The following is a 22398-nucleotide window of genomic DNA, read 5'->3' on the forward strand; positions in this document are numbered from 1 at the left end:
CTAACATCTTTAGCTTGACTCAGTGGCACTGGCTTTTGTTTCACTTTTATCAGAGATTTAACTGAACTTTTGGAAATTAAAAACAACCAACTTAAAATGTTCTCTTAAAGTCTGTGCCAGGTGATGTGGGCGTCCTAATCTTACCAAATCTCTTGCAATTGAAGATTAATTATAAGACTTTTGATGGCTGAGCACAGTGGCTCATGCCTGTAATACCAGCACTTTGGGAGGCTGGATAACCTGAGGTCTGGAGTTCAAGACCATCCTGGCCAACATGGTGAAACCCCATCTCTACTAAAAATACAAAAAAAAAAAATTAGCCAAGCATGGTGGCAACCATCTGTAGTTCCAGCTAATCAGGAGGCTGAGGCACGAGACTTGCTTGAACCCGGGAGGCAGAGATTGCAGTGAGCCAAGAAAGTACCACTGCATTCCAAAAGTCTTTTTATTTTTAAGACGGGGTTTCACCATGTTGGTCAGGCTGGTCTCGAACTCCTGACTTCAGGTGATCCACCTGCCTCGGCCTCCCAAAGTGCTGGGATTACAGGCGTGAGCCATCGCGCCTGGCCAAAAGTCTTCAAGTTGGTTTTTTTTTTCAGTCTCACTAGATTTTTGGAGTAAATATTAGATTACATGCATCTCTTGGTGATTAAACTCCAGCTACTTATTTTTAAAAAATTATGAGATGGGATCTCCATGTTTCCCAGGCTGGTCCTGAACTCCTAGGCTCAAACATGAGCTACCATGCCCAACCTCAATTATTTAAGAAAAAGGTTTTACAAATTTAGTGTACCCTAAGTGTAATAATCTCTATAGTAATGGCCCAGGTCTTCACATTCACTCAGTGACTCAACTGGATCAGGACTTCCAGTCCTGCCAACTTTATTCATTTTAAGAGCCCTATAAAAGTATCATTTTTTTATCCTTTTTTCGAGACAGTGTCACTCTGTCACCCAGGCTGGAGTGTAGTGGTGCGGTCTCAGCTCACTGCAACCTCCACCTCCCGGGTTCCAGTGATTCTCCTGCCTCAGCCTCCCAAGTAGCTGGGATTATAGGCATGTGCTACCATACCCAGCTAATTTTTATATTTTTAGTAGAGACGGGGTTTCATCACGTTAGCCAGGCTGGTCTTGAACTCCTGACCTCAGGTAATCCACCTACCTCAGCCTCCTAAAGTGCTGGGATTACAGGCGTGAGCCACCACACCCTACCCTTTTCTCTTACAAGGTACTTTTACTGTACCAAAAGGTAGACAGAAAACTGTTTACCATTGTGTTACAACTGCCTACATTAACAAGCTGTGCAGGTTTGTAGTCTAGGAGCAATACACTATACCAAATAGGTGTATAGTCAGCCAAATCACCTAGGTTCATCCAAGTATACTCTAATAAACCGCCTAACCATGAACTTCTCAGAATGTGTCCCAGCTGTTTAGTGGAGACAGGGTTTCATCGTGTTAGCCAGGATGGTCTCGATCTCCTGACCTCATGATCTGCCCGCCTCAGCCTCCCAAAGTGCTGGGATTACAGGAGCCACCGCGCCCGGCAAAATAACACTTCTTAACAGAACTCTCTTCCAAATAGTTTTCTTGCCTACAGTCAAAACACCTGGGTAGAAATGACAGACAGACTACGCTGAACAACTGTTTTATAAACCTTTATTGCAAAGGCTACAAACTTTATATTGCCACCGCATTTCTTATGTTTTAAGTGGTTGTAGGGAAGTAACCTTGGATACAAAACTACTATACTGTTGAATCTTGCCCAGGCTTGTTGTAAAATATTTTTTGTACAATGGAGGTAGAGTGGATAGGTCAATAATTTAAACCTCACAGGCCTTGATTGGTGTCAGCACACCTTTTTTCATTCAGATTCTAGCAGACCTAGAAATAAACTACAAATACTAGATTTAGGCTCAGGGATGGCATTTAATACATTTAAAATTTTTAGTTTTCAGTTTTCCCATATGTTCCTTTACAAATGTAAAATGTGCGTCTGATGTCTCTTGCCTCAAATAAGTGTGTTCTATTTAGTAAAAATACCTACTGAGAGTGAAATGGTAAAAACCAGATGATGGAAAGAGAAAGACAACATCCTTTTCATCAGTTTTACCTGAATTTCCTCATACCAGCCTAAGCATCCTCACTTTTCTATAAAACATTATAGAAAATCAAGAAAATAAACAATGGCTTCCCCAATTTCAAACATTCAACTTAATGGAGACAAAGCATCTTTTACTTTTACATTTAATGAAGACAGAGCATTTGAACAGGTTCTATGCAGACATGGTTTTACTATACATTTGCTGTTAACCTTATTTTTTTTAAGGGGGTGGTGGTAGGGAAGATACAGAGGTTGGGCTAGCCCAGTGCTCAGGAGTTACAGCACTCAGACACCCTGGACTCTACAGAGCATTGCTGCAGCCATTGAAGACTGTCTCTACCAGCCTTTTGCCTTTCAAAACTGTAAGATGGGCATGGGCCTGAGATATAAGCTTCAGGCCAATGGGTTTTTATGGGCTGTTTAAGAACCAGTACACTAAGGATACATTCTTTATGTTTTTTCTTCTAAAAATGTGACACAAAAGAATAATTTACACCAACTGCTTTTTATTATCAAGTTTCAGAAACCTTTCACAAGATGGTAAAAAAAAAAAAAAAAAAAAATCCAAAAAAAAACAAAAACAAAAAACCTTTACAACCACAGCTAATGTAATTTTTTCCATTGTTCCCAGTCAGCTCCAAACCCATTGTGTGCAAAGCCCATTTTTTCCATGCATCTAAAATGATAGATACAGGCTATGAAATTCTTTATTCTATTTGTAGCAGCTTATGCAGGTGCAGCCAAACACAAAGCTTTAGGACAAATTGTACAAATTTTACAATGTGGGATTTAAATTTAAAATATGAAACATAAAAATCTACACAAAACTGATAAAAATCAAGCACAGATACCAGGATTGAAAGTTATAATCCATGTGTGAAAGGGAGTCTTGTTTCCTTTCAAGTGCTTTATTCTGCTATGGAACAGTCGAAATGAAGATGTAAAGCCTCGTGGTTAGTTTAAATTATACACTCTGTAGATACTATACCAATTTTAAAAGTTACACGTAGACCAACAGATGTCTCTCAGTTCATCTGGATTGATAAGACACTCCAGCTGGATTGCTGAGACCAAATCAGGCAAATGTGGAAAGAAAATCCACCTGTGCAATTTGTCTGCCGAGTTTACTGATGGGCACACTGCACTCCAGGTCCATGATGGCTGCTGCTTTCTTCATCAGAGCTATCATTATAGGCTTCACGCCTCTGACCACCACCTGAGCCTCGAGTGCTATCAAATTCCTGAAGCTCTACCTCCTCTGTTTCTCCGATTACATTAGGAACTTCTGGTCTAGATGGCAGAAGATCTTCTAGTTCCTTCATTAAAACAAAAACCAGATAGGTTGTAATATTTTCATCAACTTTCCTTTGGATACAATCCAGTGTGTTTCTTTAAGAGTTAAAAAAAAAAAGGGGCCGGGCACTGTGACTCATGCCTGTAATCCCAACACTTTGGGAGGCTGAGGCGGGTGGATCACCTGAGGTCAGGAGTTCAAGACCAGCCTGGACAACATAAACCTTGTCTCTACTAAAAATACAAAAAATTAGCCGGGCATGGTGGTGGGTGCCTGTAATCCCAGCTACTGGGCAGTTGAGGCAGGAGAATTGCCTGAACCCAGGAGGTGGAGGTTGCAGTGAGCCAAGATCGTACCACTGCACTCCAGCCTGGGTGGCAGAGCGAGACTCCATTGCAAAAAAAAGTTAAAAAAAGGAAAGGGGATTGGACTTTGCACTCTCAGTGATCACAAACTCATCACCCACATGCCAAATCTGCAGACATCTTTTATGCAACCCATGTACTGCTTTAAAAAGTAATAAAGGCCGGGCACGGTGGCTCAAGCCTGTAATCCCAGCACTTGGGAGGCCGAGGCAGGTGGATCACGAGGTCAACAGATAGAGACCATCCTGGTCAACATGGTGAAACCCCATCTCTACTAAAAATACAAAAAATTAGCTGGCCATGGTGCCACGTGCCTGTAATCCCAGCTACTCAGGAGGCTGAGGCAGGAGAATTGACTGAACCCAGGAGGCGGAGGTTGCGGTGAGCCGAGATTGCGCCATTGCACTCCAGCCTGGGTAACAAGAGCGAAACTCCGTCTCAAAAAAAAAAAAAAAAAAAGAAAAGAAAAAAAAGTAATAAAAAACATCTACCAAAGTAGAAGGTGAATTAAGAAAAAAAAAAAAAAGAAAATCATTAGCTGCCAATACTTAAAAATTAGAAAATTTCTACAAGAGACACGCCTGCATCCGGCACAGACATCAGCTGACTCGAAGCAGGTAGTGGTCCTGCCCTCTGCAGGTGAGTTGATCTCTCCAGGGAGTGCTAGTCCTTACCACTGCCCACACCAGTCTGCTCTACTCCTCTACAATTCCCTGCTTGGCCCCATCAACATTTACACCAGCAATTCCCCATTTCCTAACAACTAGGAAAGACTACCAATCACACAAACATACTTTAAAACTGACAGTAACATGACTATTAAGAAACTTGAAGTCAGCTGGGTGCAGTGACTCAGGACTGCAATCCCAGCACTTCAGGAGGCAAGAAGAATGCTTGAGGCCAGGAGTTTGAGACCAGTCTGAACAAAATAGCAAGAATCCACCTCTATAAAAAGTTTTAAAAAGCATTAGCCGGGTGTGGTGGTGAAAACCTGTATCGAGCCATGATCATGCAACTACATGCTAGCCTGGGCAACAGAGGGACCCTCTTAAACAGAAAGAAAGGAACTTGCCAGGCATGGTGGCTCATGCCTGTAATCCCAGCTACTTGATGGCTAAAGCAGGAGAATCGCTTGAACCTGGGAGGCAGACGGTACAGTGAGCCAAGTTTGCACCAATGCAATCCAGCTTGGATGACAGAGTGAGACTATGTCTCAAAAAACTTTTTTTTAGCCAGGCATGGTAGCATACACCTATAGTCCAGCTACTCAGGGGGCTGAGGTGAGAGGACTGCTTGAGCCCAGGAGGTTGAGGCTCCAGTGAGCTATGATCATACCACTGTACCCCAGCCTGGGCAACAGAGACCCTGTCTCAAAAAAAAAAAACCCAAAAAGAACAAAGAGAACCCCAAACTTGAAGTCAACTGTTGCTTCATTTAAAGAACACTTACAGAAAGCTTGTCTGGGTTGATCCAGTTGTTTTCAGGAAACTGCACATCAAACTTTATGTAAAGATCACCTTTTTCAAAGGGATTACGATATTGTGGCATCCCTTCACCTCGAACTACCCGAACACAACCTATTATTTAAGAGAAAATGATTAATAATTTTACCAAAAGAAGTGTACAATTTTTTGAGTTATGCAGTATAAAAAAATTACAAATTGTAACAACACCTGAAAACCAGAATCAGACAAAATCAAGATTTACCTGGTTCAATTACTTTGCCAGGCGGGTATTTCACCACAATCTGACGGCCATCAAGGTGCTTAAATGTGAACTGAAATCCACACAGAGCTTCAACAAGTCCTATTTTATATGTCATATGCAAATCATTCCCATCTCTCTGAAATACCTATAAAGCACAAAAGAAACATAGTTTTCCAAAAATTATGGAGCTATACCCTGTGGGATTATGTTCCTTGACTTAATTTCAAAACCTTATTTCTACCACTCACTGCAAAACAAAAATGCCACTGTCCCTAGTGCCCTAAACTTATATTAGGAAAGCTAGCTACTCCCAAGTAGTAAGCGAGAAACTTCCATGAGGAAGGTGTATTGAAACTGGTAAACAATGGCATATATAAAAGCAACAGACCTGAGGCTCCCAAAACAGGGCCAGGTGCAATTATGGCCCACTTTTGGACTCTGCCTCTGGGCAAAAAGGTACAGAAAGCCCAGAAGGCTTCTGCAGAACAGGCTCATCCTGAGTGCTCCCCAGACTTGATCATAAGGGAAGGGGGAGGGTCCAAGGTTAACATAAAAAACCTCAACCAGTAACACCCAGCCAGCAAAGCCAAGGGGCTCAATTCCATGCTTCACGCATGTACCAACAAGCCTCACACATCACTAAAATGCAAAACTTGGCTCAGTCAATATTACACCAAAAGCCTATGAACTAGGTAATGCAAAAGGTATTGAGAATAAGCACAAAGAATGTTTCCGAGCCTTCAACGTGTAGGAAAAATGCATCCAATTTCACATGCCCAACCTACAGTTTTTGCTTAGATTTTACAATGGTTGCTCTTCTTGTAAAGAATAATCCTGGCTGGTTCACTTATAGAAAATCTGGTAGACAGGTTATTTTCCTATGTTATTCCCTTAAATTTACCTATTAAACAAAGTTAAACTATTACCTTAACCAATGATTCTCTGAGTGTGGTTCTAGACCAGCAACTTCAGGAAACTTGTTAGGAAAACAGATTCTTGGGCCCCACTCCATTCCTGCCAGAAACAAGGAGGGCAGGGCCCAGCAATCTGTAGTCCTAACAAGCCCCCCAGGCAATTATAGTGTAGGTTAAAGTTTGAAATCCAAGAGTGTATATTATCTACGCACATTTATTCAAGTGTTCCTCACAATGGGACCGATAGTTTCTTTGATGCAGGACTTTTCAACGCATTAAAATTGCTAAGTAGGTCAGGCACTGGTGGCTCACACGTGTAATCCCAGCACTGTGGGAGGCCAAGGCAGGTGGATCACCTGAGGTCAGGTCAGGAGTTGAGACTAGCCTGGCCAATATGGTGAAACCCCGTTTCTACTAAAAATACAAAAATTAGCCTCCTGTAGTTCCAGCTACTCAGCAGGCTGAGGGAGGAGAATCACTTGAACCCAGGAGGTAGAGGTTGCAGTGAGCAGAGACTGTGCCACTGTACTCTATCCAGCCTGGGCAATAGAGCAAGACTCTATCTAAAAAAAAAATTAAAATAAAAAAAAGCTAAGTATAGGGTCAGAGCTTTGGGAGGCCAGGTCAAACGCAACATAGGGAGACAAAAAAATCAAAACATAAAATAGGCCAGTTGAGGCAGGACTATCCCTTGAGTCCAGAGTGGAGGCTGCAGTGGTAGTCCCTCCTCATTAATGATCCAGCCACTGCACTCCAGCCTGGGTGACAAAAGGAGACCCTGTATCTTAAAAATAATAAATTTTAAAATAAAATGCTAAGTAGTCTATAGAATGCCAGTGTTCCAAGAACCATCTCACCAAATATCCTTTGTTAAAGTCATATTAGAAATAGGGACCAGGGCTGGGCGTGGTGGCTAACACTTATAATCCCAGCACTTTGGGAGGCTGAGGCAGGCAGATCACTTGAGGTCAGAGTTTGAGACCAGCCTGGCCAACATGGTGAAATCCTGTCTCTACTAAAAATACAATTGTGCCACTGCACTCCAGCCTGGGCACAGGACAAGACTGTCTCAAAAAAAAAAAAAAAAAAAAAAGAGATGTAGGGAACAAGAAGAGATACATATATGTTCTTATACAGGAAAGTTCAACTGAAAGTGATTTCAATAAAAAATGATTATCAGAATGATTGTTGCTATGGAGAGGGGTAAGCTAAATAATTTGATGTTAAAAGTTTAAACAGAATAAACAAGCAAGGATGCCAGAGAGTTCTCACTATAAGATCTGGCTGAAAATAAATAAATATATATATTAGAACAACAACAAAAAAATGCCAGAGTTTCTGAAATACAAGATTAATGAGGAGGGACCACCAAGCACTAGAACATAAAACATTTAAAAGTTATAATTTCTGAATAACAGAAGTACAGATTATAGAGGCGTGACTAACATCACCAGGTTCTGTGGTTTGGTGCTGTATAAATGCACTATGGTAAAACAAAAAAAAAAAAACGCCAGAGTTTCTGAAATACAAGATTAATGAGGAGGGATCACCAAGCACTAGAACATAAAACATTTAAAAGTTATAATTTCTGAATAACAGAAGTACAGATTATAGAGGCGTGACTATCACCAGGTTCTGTGGTTTGGTGCTGTATAAATGCACTATGGTAACCAAACCACTGAGACACACAAACAGTCATACTGCTAAGTGACATGGCAAGATAATGACTACAGATGATCCAGCACTCCCAAGAAAGAACTAAGACAAATTTCCATTTACCACCTTATATTTTCTACCTTAGACAACCAGTTACACCTGTCTTCTGTTGAAAATTCCTTGTCAATTCCACTGCTGCCAACAATTTTAAGAGATGACTTACTTCCCAACACCTCCCCACAGCCCTAAGAAAGCAGCTTATTCATAATCTCATTTGACTCTTTAATATCTGAAAAGTCCAGAGAAGATGAAGCTAGTAAATGGGGACCAGACCTGAAGTCCTTTGCCTCCAAATCCAATGATGTACTTTTAAAAACCCAATTTAATTATGCAGCAACATTAAAAACTAAACGTAGAGGTAAAAAAGGTTTTACCTTCAGTTTGACATGCCCCAAACCAAAATAATCTTTTCTCTGCAAATAACCATTCCTCCTTCACTTCCTCACTATCATGCTGCTGCACTGCCAAACATCATTTGACAACGAACTCCAACCTACTTCAAGGATTCTATCAATGAAAATGCCCAGGCAGCGTGGTGGCTCCCAGCACTTTGGGAGGCCGATGTGGACAGATCAAAGGTCAGGAGTTCCAGACCAGCCTGGCCAACAGACTGAAACCCCGTCTCTACTAAAAATACAAATATTAGCTGGATGTGGTGGCAGGTGCCTGTAATCCCAGCTACTCGAGAGGCTGAGGCAGGAGAATCACTTGAACCCAGGAGGCGGAGGTTGCAGTGAACTGAAATCGTACCACTGCACTCCAGCCTGAGCAACAGAGTGAGACTTTATCTCAAAGAAAATGCCCAGGCATTGTTTGTACCATTTTACAATACAGTCTAACCTACATAACCTACATCCAAGCAGAATTACCAATTACTTAGCTGTCTTGTTATTTTTCTCCCTCATATTCCTGGTATGGTGGTGTGCACAACAGCAAGACTGAATGAACAAGGAAACAGCTAAAATGTCAACAAATAGGAAACCTTGTAAATACTTGATCCTACAAGACCCAAAAGCAAAATTCTAAAAACTACTCTTATTTTTTGGCAACCTAGGAGACCTTTGCTATTTGTAGAGTTGGCAATTTCCACAAAAAAACAAAATACATAATTTGTAGCTTTGCTGAGTCATGAAACCTGACTAGCACGCCCTGATTGTCCAGGAGATCAAGCCTGACCTTGTGAAGGATTACAACCAAATTCCTAAAATCTGTATCTCAATATGGCTTTGTTGTTCTCTACTGGAGTCTTACAGTGATTTTTAAAATTTACTTTATTTGGATAAATGACCACCACAGAAAATATAACCTCTAAATTATAAAGGGACAAATAAGGCCAGGTGCGGTGGTTCACGCCTGTAATCCCAATACATTGGGAGGCTGAGGTGGGTGGATCACCTGAGGTCAGGAGTTCGAGAACTAAGTTGGCCAACATGGTGAAACCTTGTCTGTACTAAAAATGCCAAAAACTAGCCAGGTGTGGTAGCAGATGTCTGTAATCCCAGCTACTCAGGAGGTTGAGACAGGAGAATTGCTTGACCCCGGAGGGGGAGGTTGCAGTGAGCCAAGATCGTGCCACTGCACTCCAGCCTGGGCAACAAGAGCGAAACTCCATCTCAATAAATAAATAAAGGGACAAATAATCAGCTTACCCATCTTTTTTTTTGAGATGGAATCTTGCTCTGTCACCCAGGCTGGAGTGCAATGGTGCAACCTTGGCTCATTGCAACCTCCTCCTCCCAGGTTCAAGCAACTCTCCGCCTCAGCCTCCCTAGCAGCTGGAATTATAGGCGTCGGCCACCATGCCTGGCAAATTTTTGTATTTTTAGTAGAAACGGGGTTTCACTGTCCTGGTCAGGCTGGTCTTGGAACTCCTGACCTCGTGATCCACCTGCCTCAGCCTCCCAAAGTGCTGGGATTACATATGTGAGCCATCGCCCCCAACCTGCCCATCTTTTTAGAATTAAAAAGAGAAGGCCGGGTGCAGTGGCTCACGCCTGTAATTCCAGCACTTTGAGAGGCTGAGACAGGTGGATCATGAAGTCAGGAGTTTAAGACCAACCTGGCCAACATGGTGAAACCCTGTCTCTATTAAACATACAAAAATAAATTAGCTGGGCATGGTGGCAGGTGCCTGTAATCCCAGCTGCTCGCGATGCTGAGGTGGAGAACTGCTTGAACCCAGGAGGCAGAGGTTGCAGTGAGCTGAGACTGTACCAGTGTACTCCAGCCTGGGTGACAGAGACTCCACCTCAAAAAAAAAAAAAAAAAAAAGAGTAACCTATCACTGAACATAATACAAATTTACCGTTTCTCCATGTTCATCGGGCTTATGCATAGGAGAAAATTTTAGGGCAAACTAAAAAGGTGGCTAAACTGTGATGTAAAGACTTTCAGAGGAAAGCATAAGTAAATGTGATCAAGTACAAAACCAGAGTCCTGTCAAGTGCTTCTAACATTCAAAAATTTAGATGATTACTGAGAGGGCTTTTCATCAACAGTCCCAGATATAATCTTTATGAGTAAGGTCTATGGTATCCTATATGGACATTAGAAAATATATAGGTGCAATGTTAAAATCAAAACATACACTAGGCCTGGCATGGTGGCTCGTGCCTGTAATCTCAGCACTTTGGAAGGTCAAGGCAGGAGGACAGCTTGAGCTGAGGAGTTCAAGACCAGCCTGGGCAATATGGCAAGACCCTGTCTCTATAGGCATGGTGGTGCGCCAGTTGTCCCAGCTATTCAGGAGGCTGAGATGGGAGGATCACTTGGGCCCAGCGGTGAAGACTGTAGTGATCCCAGATCATGCCACTGTCCAACCTGGGTGACTGAGCAAGACCCTGTCTCAAAAAAAAAAAAAAACCCAAAAACATACACTAGAGACCACATTCTTCAGAAACGTCTAAAAAAATGTTATTGCCCGGGCGCGGTGGCTCACGCCTGTAATCCCAGCACTTTGGGAGGCAGAGGCAGGCGGATCACGAGGTCAAGATATCAAGACCATCCTGGCCAACATGGTGAAACCCTGTCTCTACTAAAATATACAAAAATTAGCTGGGCATGGTGGTGTACGCCTGTAGTCCCAGCTACTAGGGAGGCTGAGGCCTGAGAATTGTTTGAAACCAGGAGGCAGAGATTGCAGTGAGCCGAGATTGCGCCACTGTACTCCATCCAGCCTGGCGCCTGGCGACAGAGCAAGACTCTGTCTCAAAAAAAAAAAAAAAAATGGTATTTTGAAAACCCAAGAACCCTTTCTAGGATAGCTCACTTGGCTACCCAATAAATAAAAACCAAATCAACAGAGCAGCAGAGTTTCACAGTGAAAACAGGCTGCCTTAGACCATCTGGTCCAATGCCCAATGCCCTTATTTTCATAAACAAAGAAGAAATTGAGACAGAAAGACTACCTACGGTTTCAGTGCTAGTCAATGACCAAGCCAGAGGAGAATCGCTTGAACCTGGGAGGCGGAGGTTGCAGTTAGCAGAGATCGTGCCACTGCACTCCAGCCTGGATAACAGAAGAAGACTCCGTAAAAAAAAAAAAGAAAAAAGAAAAAAAAAAGACCAAACCAGGACTAAAACTGACTCCTACAGTGCTTCTAATTGTGCCTGCTTTGTTAGTCTTTCTTACACAAGCCAGTCTTAGGAAGTCAGCCATGACTTCCTTAACTTCACCAGTGTGCAGTGTTGCTCCAGGGACTCCAAACAGATCTAATCTATTTCTCACAGGCAAGAAGTACTTCTGAATAAAACAAAATATAAAACCAAACAAACTTTAAAAAAGTAAAATCACCTCATGTTCTTTCTCCTGTAGCAACAGAACAATGTCTCCTGGTTCTACTCCTGGGGCCTGGTCTGCTTCCCCAGTGAATGTAATTCTCTGTCCATGTTTCATGCCTTTGTCGACGTGGACTTCAAGAATCTTGACTTCTTTAATCACCTTCTTCCCTTCACATTTTTTACAGCGGTCTTTTTCATTAATTACCTCTCCTGGAAAGAGAAGTCATTGAAACTTTCAGTAACAGTATTATACTGTACTTTTAATATCCTTACTATTTAAATATACTCTCTGAACTTCTTTTAATCGCTATCTAAATTTTTATTCAAAGCAGCATTCTGAGGCCGAGCACAGTGGCTCAAGCCTGTAATCCCCACATTTTGCAAGGTCAGGGTGGTAGGATCACTTGAGCTCAGGATCTGAGACCAGCCTGGCAACAGTGAGACCTTGCCTCTACTACAAATTAAAAAAAATTAGCCGGGCATAGTAGTGTACACCTGTAATCCTGATTACTCGGAAGGCTGAGGAGGGAGGAGCGCTGAAGTCTGAGGTTGCAGTGAGTTATAAACATGCCAATGTACCACAGTCTGGGTGAGTGTGAGACCATGTCTCAAAACAAAACAAAAAAGCACTATTCTGAATAACAGAAACTTGCATCTTACTACTGCAGATTGCCTGAGGGACTCAGCTACCCACTATTTCAGAATGTAATGTATCCATACCATGTTTAGGGCAACATAGCTTTTCTCTTCTACATATTCTTCTGAAATATTTGATTATGGTGTAAAAAAGCAAAACTGTCATTTTACATAGTGTGAAAAAATTGTGTCACTTTCTAATGGCCAATTACTGGCACATTTGAAGGCTTAGAAAGATGTGTATAACTGATTATTAAGGGACTGTTTCTGTAACAGTACTTACATTCTTCAAAACACCAGTTCTTCAAAATGGTAATGGTGGCCGGGCATGGTGGCTCACACCTGTGATCCCAGCCCTTTGGGAGATGGAGGTGGGCAAATCGCCTGAGGTCAGGAGTTTTGAGACCAGCTTGGCCAACATGGCAAAACCCTGTCTTCACTAAAAATACAAAAATTAGCCGGGCGTGGTGGTGTGTGCCTATAACCCCAGCTACTCAGTAGGTTGAGGCAGGAGAATCACTTGATCCCGGGAGGTGGAGACTGTGGTGAGCTGAGATCGTGCTACTCCACTCCAGCCTGGGAGACAGAGCGAGACTGTCTCGGAAAAAAAAAAAAAAAGGTAGTGGTACATGGGAAAAGATTTCAGTCAACTTACGTTTCTTTTCTCTTTTAAAATTCTTTATTTCTCTTGGGTCTCAAACTTTCGTTTCTTCATAGCAGGAGTTGTTAGCAATTTTAATAAAATAAAATGAGACCAAGTGTGGTGGCTAACACCTGCAATCCCAGCACTTTGGGAGGCTGAGGCAGGAGGATCACTTGAGCTCAGGAGTTCAAGACCAGCCTGGGCAAAACGGCAAAACCCCATTTCTACAAGAAATACAAAAATTAGCTGGGCGTGATGGCAAGCAGGGGTGGTCTCAGCTACTTGGGAGTTGGGGGCGGGGGGGGGGGCTGAGGTTGGAAGATTGCTTGAGCATGGGCAGTGGAGGCTGCAGTAAGCCAAGAGTGTGCCACTGCACTCCAGCCCAGGTGACAAGATCATATCTCCAAAAACAATAATTAAAAATAAAGTAAAATGCCAAGATTCTGCAGGAAGGGTAATATCCTATGTAGCTTCTCATAATTATCTCATCACTTCCAAGAACAATTTGGAAAAGGATGCTCTTGAACTGTACTGTACTGCTAATATGGTAGCCACTATCTACCTGTAGCTACTTAAGTTTATGTTTAAATTAATTCAAATTTAAAATAGTTCCCCAGTCACACTAGCCACGTGAAATATGCAGTAGTCACAGGTGATTAGTGGATATTATACTGAACACTGCAGATACTGAACATTTCTATCATCACAATATGGAAAAAATTCTATTGGATAGCACTGCTCTAGAAAGGTGAGGGTGGGGGATGCTACTTGTTTTTACAGATAAGATTTTTCTTTTTTTCTTTTTTTGAGATGGAGTCTCCCCGTCGCCCAGGCTGGAGTACAATGGTGCAGTCTCAGCTCACCGAAACCTCTGCCTCCTGGGTTCAAGCAATTCTCCTGCCTCAGCCTCCCGAGTAGCTGGGATTATAGGCTCCCGCCACCAAGCCTAGCTAATTTTTCGGATCTTTAGTAGAGACGGGATTTCACTACATTGGCCATGCTGTTCTCAAACTCCTCATTTCATGATCCACTCACCACAGCCTCTCAAAGTGCTGGGATTACAGGGGTGAGCCACTTCAGCTGGCCTAAACAAGATTTTAATCAGAACACAGCCACACCCATTTGTCTGTGGCTATAAAAGCACTAAAAGGTCAGAGATCAGCAATTGTAACAAAAACTATTTGGCTTACAAAGTCTAAATTATTTAGTTTTTTAAGGACAGCTTCAATTGCAAAATCAATCCTGAAAAACTAACTAAAGCTTACAGTAAAATCTTCAACTTATCAGAATAACTAAACAATTATTGTTTAGTTACTTATTTGATGATTTGTCCCTTTGTAGTTTAAAAAGTTTTATATGATAAAGGAGATAGTCTTCCCATGGTGGTCATTTCTACAGAAATTAATAAAAGGTTATATTTGATAAAGGAGGAAATAGAAAAGGGACAAATAATCATCTTGCTCCTCTCTTCGGAATTTAAGAGTCACCTTTCACTAACATAATACAAATCTACTGTTTCTCTATGTTCACTGGGCTTAAGCATAATGAAGTAATTACTTTCGCACTTTATTTTTTGCATCAAAGTCTTGTTCTGTCACCCAGACTGCAGTGCACTGGCAAGATCACAGCTCACTGCCCCCTCAAACTCCTAGGCTCAAGCGATCCTGCCTCAGCCTCCCAGGCAGCTGGGACCACAGGCATGCCCTGAGCCCCTCATTATATGTTTTTCTACACTTTTTTTCCTACGGTAATGAGGTCTCACTATGGTGCCCAAGCTGGCCTCAAACTCCTAGGCTCAAGCAATCCACCTCTTGTCTACCAAAGTGCTGGAATTACAGGAATGAACTAATATATCCGGTCTCCTGTTTTTTTGTTTTTTTTTTTTATAAGATGAATACAAATACCGTTTGAAATAAAAAATTGTAAACCTCTCCAATATCTGCATTTTCAATCCAGTCCAACATAAAAGCAGAGAAGTACCAGGACACATACCTTCTCCATTACAATCAGAGCACACAGACTGCATCTGTTGTACCATTCCTGGAGCCAGCTGTCTGATCATGATGCGCACACCTCGACCTCGACAAGCACTACACTTTTGGACAGCTCCAGATTTTCCACCTTGGCTAAAGCAAGCACAAACATACATCAGGTTTTTGTCCACAGATCACTCCAACAAGCCATGACACATAGAAACTGCTTTTACCTTCATCTTCAAATCCAGTAACTTGTATTTAAATTGACTTTTAGAAGTATCAGAAACCGTCCTGCTAAGATTTATTTATTGAGATGGAGTACAGTGGCGTGATCTTGGTTCACAGCAACCTCTGTCTCCTCCTACCTCAAGTGATCCACTCACCTTGGTCTCCCAAAGTGCTGGGATTACAGGTGTAAGCCACTGCGCCCAGCTGTAGGTTTTAAATCATAATAATTTTTACCTGGTACAGACATTCAGTGTGATACTGGAAGAATAGATAAAATGGACCCAATAAACTGGAGGACACACTTACCCACTGCATGCACTACAGAGTACATTCTTGCTAAGTTGCAGTTTGGTTGTCTTGCCATTATACAGATCTTCTAATGATACTCTGGAAAGAAAATAATTGGGTTCAAACAAATTTTTCCACATTTTGTTAAATACAAGATACAAATAAGAGCTGATACAGCAAATTCACCATCATAATGCAAAAACACCTCATAATCTCACATTAAATCAATTCAACTGAGGTTTTATTTTATGGCTCAAATTAACAGAAATATTTTACGGCTACAGACAGTATATATAAGTTACTCAAAGCCAGAACCTACAGCGTCAGGACATCAATTTGCTGTGGTGGAATTTCTGATGAAGCTGATGACTTCACAAACTCAAATATCAAAACCTTCTGTTCTCAGGCATAAGCCCTCCACCTAAATCCCAATAAAAACCTTTCAGAAGAGGTACAATTATTATTCCCATTTTATGTGATAAAGCTGAGGCACAGAATGGTCAAGAAACTTGCCCAAGATTACATAGGTATCTGGCTCCAGAGTCCCTGATTCCTCCATGGACAATTTAGCAAGGCTACAAACTTATATTTCAGCTTTAGGGAGTCACTGAGATGGCATATGTCTTAAAAAAAAAAAAAAAAGTGGCCCTACCTATTGTATGACAGAAAGGAATAGTTTTTCATGCTAGGTGCAGTGGCTTATGCCTATAATCCCAGCATTCTGGGAGACTGAGGAGGAAGGATTACTTGAGCCCAGGAGTTTAAGACCAGCCTGAGCAACATAAGGAGACCTTGTCTTTACTAAAAAATAAAAAACAATTAGCCAGCCATAGTGGCATGTCTAAAGTCCCAGCTACCCAAGAGGCTGAGGCAGGGGAATTGCTTGAGCCCGAAAGGTTGAGGCTGCAGTGAGCCGAGATTGCACCACTGTACTCCAGGCTGGGAGACAGAGTGAGACAAGTACTTATGTGTGGAGTTTTCTACTTGTGGCATCAGGTTGGTGTTCAAAAAGTTTCAGATTCTGGAGCATTTCAGATTTCAGATTAGGAATGGTCAACCTGTTATATTTACTTTAAAATCCCAGGGGTTACAGGAACAAAAAAATAGTTACAAGTATTTTACAAAGCATCTATACTATTTTGTGATATTCAAGCTTTCTCAAAATTATTTCTTTCAGAAACTTAAACTGTTGTAGGTAGGATAAGAATATCACACGTATGGACAAAACATTACCAATGACACTGTCAAATAATGACCTATCTACATCTGAGCCTTAGATAAAAATGCTTGTTGCATCTTTTATACTCTGTGTAAGAACCTTTAACCAAATCATGTAAAGAAAATAGGTCTTTCTTCCGCTACATATTAAATTACAATTGGTATGCACAACCACTATCCTCAGCCAGAAAAAAATACACATTTCAACAAAGAAGGCCAAGAAAGGAAAAATGCAGGTAATGCTTTGGCAAGGTTGGCACTCTCCACTAGTGGGGCCTAAACTGGCACAATCCCTCTGCAAGGCAATTTAGTTGTATTTATCAGTCTCAAAACACTCATGCCTGCCTGGGAATCTCTCCCAAGGAGAAACAAAGCTGTACATAAAGATACTCATAGCAGCACTATCTATTACAGAAAAAAATATGTGGTAATACCCTATATAAAAGGTAACTGGTTATGTCATAGAATGCAGTATTATAAACATAGTATTCATAATATCAGGAAAATTTTAAATGTTAAGCCAGCAGAAAACTATTTATTGTATAGCATAAAAATTTTTTTAAACATGAAGAACTATAAGGTACAGAGAGCACTCTCTTGATCCTATTTGCTCTTTAGACCATTTTTATTAAAGAAAAAAAAAAAACAAATTAACCCGTACTACACAGTTATTACCATAGGAATGATATCTAAACATTAATTTCTGAGAGTAAATTCTTTCAAATTTAAGGATTCAATGAGACTCAAGTTAACTGATAATATGACTTTCTCTAACTTACTCAAATATATAAACTAGGATATTATGAAGTAGTTTAAATAAGTACTTGAACTTCAGCCACTGGCATTTGCTAATAAAATTATTTATCGGTCCATGAATAAAAAAAGAATAGGAGAAAAAGACCTCCCAGATTTTGCAAAGTGAAACAGTTATTTTCACATTGGAGAGGGTTTGTGGATTCACAGTCTAAGATCAAGGTCAGGCACCATTCATGTGTTGGCAGGTTAATGTCAGGCTGGAAGCCAGCAAGCACCATGGAAACCAACTTAGGAGAGTTCACACTGAGGATCAAGTAATGAGTGACTCTAACGTGTACACAAAGTAGGCAGACAGTCACTCATTTTTAGTTTCTAAATAAAAGGTAACTTGGAATATTCATATACTTCAAAGAAAATAGACTCGGCAGAGTGGCTCATGCCTGTAATTCCAGCACTTTGGGAGGCCAAGGTGGGCAGATCACCTGAGGTCAGGAGTTCAAGACCAGCCTGGCCAACATGGCAAAACTCCATCTCTACTAAAAATTACAAATCAGCTGGGTGTAGTGACAGGTGCCTATAATCCCAGCTACTGGAGAGGCTGAGGCAGGAGAAGTGCTTCAACCTGGGAGGCAGAAGTTGCAGTGAGCCAAGATCACGCCACTACACTCCAGCCTGAGTAACAGAGTGAGATTCCATTTTAAAAAAAGATCTTCACACTTGAAATTTTAAGTCCTATAATAACAAGCAGCCTCAGAACCATATAAAACCACCTTCCTACTCATTAAAAACATCAACCATCCTTTTAAGAGCTATAGCAAAATAGAAACATTCAGATAATCAAATTCAATTTAGTCACCAAAAGAAGACAAGACCACTGGGTGCGGTGGCTCACGCCTGTAATCCCAGTACTTTGGGAGGCCAAGGTGGGTGGATCACGAGGTCAGGAGATTGAGATCATCCTGGCTAACACGGTGAAACCTGTCTCCACTAAAAATACAAAAAATTAGCTGGGTATGGTGGCACGCGCCTGTAGTCCCAGTTACTCAGGAGGAGGCTGAGGCTGGAGAATCGCTTGAACCCAGGAGCAGCGGTTGCAGTGAGCCAAGATCGCACCACTGCACTCCAGCCTGGGCAACAGAGCGAGATGTCTCCCCCCCCAAAAAAAGGCAAATGGAAGTTTTTCTAATGAAGGACAGAACATTCTGAGACTTTTTTCTTCTACTGAGTCATTATCCCACTTGACAAAAAGTACTTAATTTTTTAAAATAAGAAAGAAGATATTCACTTGAGTGGATGCATCATGTCCTCTCCTCTTCTTCTGCCATTTCGACTTCTACTCTGATTGCCCATGAAGCCGAACAATCCCCCACCAAAAATGTGAGAGAAAATATCATCCATGCCACCACCTCCACCGCTGCCTTCCCGAAGACCTTGCTCTCCGTATCTGTCATATAACTCACGCTTCTCAGGATTTGATAGTACTTCATATGCAAAACTTATTTCTTTAAACTATAAAGAAAAAATAAAAATAATTGCATTTTCAAGTAGAAGAGTGGGGAGAGGCTACAGGAATCAAGAATCCATTTAATTCTAATAAAAGGGACAAGTTACCTTTGACTTGATTATGGTTCTATTTACCACCCACCATTCCTCAGAATGCTAGTACTCTCATTCTAAAACTAAAATACTCTTGACATTATGAAAATGTGGCTATGTGGACACGCTGGATTTTTTTTTCTTGCAACATTCCCTTTTTCAAGGAGGGCAATTTAAGTTAAACTAAAACCCCTAGAATAAAAAAGCTGCAAATAACTTACTTTGTCTCCTGCATTTGGATTCTTATCAGGATGGTATTCCTTGGCTAACTTTCTGTATGCCTTTGAAAATGGATAAAAACAAAAAAGGTTATAACCAAACACCAGTTTAAAGTCTTCTGATAACTTAATATCCAATTTTCTGAGAACTAATGTTCTAAAGTCCTAACCTTCCAAAAATATTTTCTATTCGTAGGATTCCTTGGCACTTTCTTTCGATACTGTTTACTCACTAATGTAATATAACCAAGTAGACAGCTATACTTGAAAATAGGTTACAGTGAAGTTAAAACCAGATGAAACAATGAAGCAATGCCACAGGGAAAAACAAAACGCTAAATCCATATTTTCTGTATTGTCAAGTGTCTTTGATGGCCAAGTAACCAGAGCAAGACAACCCTAATAAATTCGAGATAAATATGACTGTTAAGCTTTACGGACTACATAAATCAAGCTAAAGTAACAATCCTTGCTCATGATGGTTCATGCCTTCCTTCTAACTGTAACATCAGGAAAAAGCCAAGGTGGAAATAGGTAGTGCCTTTAGGTGTTTTATTTCCACGTGGTGTTTAACTGGAGTTTACAGTGACTTCGGTAGTGGGAAAGTTGCACACACTCTCAATGAGGTGTTTGGGTCTGCCTACAAATCTTCATTCACGGAGACTCGTGAATTATATAATACAGACTAGCATTTCCGGTAAGGTAACAGGAAGTCCACTGTACTCGTTTCACTGCCTGAGAAGCATTCTCATTTTTCTCGGCAATCCGGATGCTCTCAGCCTGGTGAGGATGCTGTGAAGCTTAATTAAATGCCTCGTGTGCTTTGAAATCCTGAGATGAAAGATATCGCAGCATTGCAAACAGTGATAATAAGGCCTTCTATTTATGTTTACTGTACACTTAGGAGTTTGGCTGGGACCACAGTTTATTCTTAAGCAGGTACAGGACATTAGTGTGACCTGCCCACAGAACAATGCATCCAAACACAGACCCACGCTACCTCCGGGTCAACAGGCGAGGAAGGAAGAGAGGGAGGAGCTCCCGCAGCGGACGGCCGCGGCACACAGGAAACATCCCCACCTGCCTGAGGCACCCGGTGGGGGCGGCCTCGACCTCCCCGCCACCCCACCCCGCGGAGCCCCAGACCCGGAGCCGACGGCGGCGGCGCGGACAGCTTCCCCCCAGGGACCAGGATGCGCTGAACGCCTCGGTCCAACCTGTTTGTCCGGGGTGGTGACCTCGACGCGGAGGGCCGAACGGGCTGCTGCCTCCTGGGGGCAGCAGGAAGGAGGAAGGAAGGACTCCCGTCATGTTTGCGCAGGAGTGAGTTTTATTTGCTGCATCTGCGGGCGGGCGGGGCCGGCGGCCCAAGGTCAGCCGAGGCCGGAGTGCGCGGCTGGCGGCGAGTCCCGTCCCGCCGCCGCCGATCCCCAGCCTGGGCCAGTCACTGCCAGCACCGGCTCGCGGGCCGCCTAGTAGCGCGGCCTGGCTGAAGATATCCCCTGCCGCGCAGGCCCCGCGCCCCTCACACCCGCCCGGCCGGCCCGCTCCCGGATACCTTTTTCAGCTCGTTCTCGCTGGCGCCGGGCGGAACGCCCAGGATGTCGTACAGCTTCGTGTCAGCCACATTCGCCATGGCGGCCGGCCGGGCAGCGCTCAAGGAGAAGCTGGAGGAGCAGACAGAGCGGAGCCGGGCCCACAAACAGCGTCGGTGGCGGCGCAGGCCGAGGTAGACAGCGAGGGGGAAGCGGGGGCGGGGCTGAACTTTGACCCGGCGCACGGTGCGCCGTGACGTCGCTGCTTGGAACCCGCCCCCGAGCGCCTGGGACGCGGCCACTGGGGTCCTGGTGGTGAATGGTGGGCCGAGTGCTCCGTTCTCCTGTGGTCCCGGCCTCCAGGAGGCCGACGTAAAAAAACTCTGCACGACGCACTCCAGGAATTCAACTTCCTCTCAAAGGCCATGATTGCGAGGTCGCGTGTTCAATCCGGCACTAGGCGCTGAGAGGATTAACAGGCCTGCGTCGGAGCTTCGTTAGCTTCGAGTTCATCGAGAAAGAAAATGGGCCCCGGCTCCCACAAGAGGCTCGCCCGGCGCGCAGAGGTCGTTCTCAGAATTGGGGTCGCCCGTGAACTCCCTGGGTCTGGCTCCCTCGGGGCTTACGATGAAGAAAACTGGGGGTCGTGTGGGTGTGTTTGTATGTTGTGTTTTATATTATGGGAATTCTGAAACATCCAGCAAAAGCAGTATATTATGCCCCATGGTGCCGTTAACTACATTTTACCAATTTTGTTTCGTTCGCCCCCCCATACATCTCATCTCTACTGTTTTAAGGGAAACCATTTCATTCATAAATACCGTAAGTATTTAATATCTAAGAGGTGACTTTTAAAGGCAAAACATCATCTCATCTAATGAAATTAACAATTCCTTAATGTAATTCCCAGTCCATATTTAGGTTTTTCTAATGATCTTATGTCCTTTTACAATTGGTTTGTGGCATCCAGGTCTAAACCAAGGTCCACATGTTGCATCTGGACCACGTGTTTAAGCCTCTTGATAGCTTTAAAATTAGCTAACACCAGAGGTTTAGATGGTGTAAGGCAAGTCTGGACACCAGGTGACTTGATTTACATTTGCTTTAGTTTCACTGAGAAAAAGTATGCTGTGCATCTACCACGTGCTATGATGTACAGAGGCCTGGTCCGGGGAGAGGAGTGTTACAGAAGTGCCTGTCTTCAACCGATTTATGGCTTATGGAGACAGAAAAGTAAGATTTTCTGATTCCTTGGAACCTGAAGTGATAGCAAAGACTTTAGCATTAAGCGTCTCACTCAGGATAATGTTTCTTCCTTGGTATTCCCCTTGACCTAGTTGTGAAAGGCCTGAATGCCATGCCAAGGACTTTGAAATTTAGCCTGAAAACCCTGAGGAGTAGTCAGCAAGAAGTCATTAATAATCCT

At 42.6% G+C, this 22398-nt stretch overlaps 1 protein-coding gene across 1 annotated transcript; it reads right to left on the bottom strand.

Moving 5' to 3' along the window:
- Positions 1-1640: 1640 nt before the first annotated feature.
- Positions 1641-21175, bottom strand: DNAJA2 (DnaJ heat shock protein family (Hsp40) member A2). The gene is made up of 9 exons (XM_002760917.5): positions 20996-21175; positions 19441-19500; positions 18909-19132; positions 15668-15748; positions 15150-15283; positions 11892-12088; positions 5469-5613; positions 5211-5338; positions 1641-3418 (listed from the first exon to the last, which is right to left on the bottom strand). The coding sequence occupies exons 1-9, from the start codon at positions 21071-21073 to the stop codon at positions 3227-3229; spliced, it is 1239 nt and encodes a 412-aa protein (XP_002760963.1). The 5' UTR covers positions 21074-21175; the 3' UTR covers positions 1641-3226.
- Positions 21176-22398: the final 1223 nt, after the last annotated feature.

The sequence above is a fragment of the Callithrix jacchus genome, chromosome 20 (genome assembly GCF_049354715.1).
Source record: "Callithrix jacchus isolate 240 chromosome 20, calJac240_pri, whole genome shotgun sequence".
Lineage (NCBI taxonomy): Eukaryota > Metazoa > Chordata > Mammalia > Primates > Cebidae > Callithrix > Callithrix jacchus.

What these genes read in the sequence shown, in the direction of transcription:
- DNAJA2 (XM_002760917.5), bottom strand. Translation starts at nt 21,073, where the DNA reads ATGGCGAATGTGGCTGACACGAAGCTGTACGACATCCTGGGCGTTCCG. An exon ending in ATCCAAATGCAGGAGACAAA is followed by an intron (nt 19,133 to 19,440) that starts GTAAGTTATTTG and finishes TTTTCTTTATAG; the next exon opens with TTTAAAGAAATAAGTTTTGC. An exon ending in TACAGGAGAAAGAACATGAG is followed by an intron (nt 5,614 to 11,891) that starts GTGATTTTACTT and finishes TGTGCTTTATAG; the next exon opens with GTATTTCAGAGAGATGGGAA.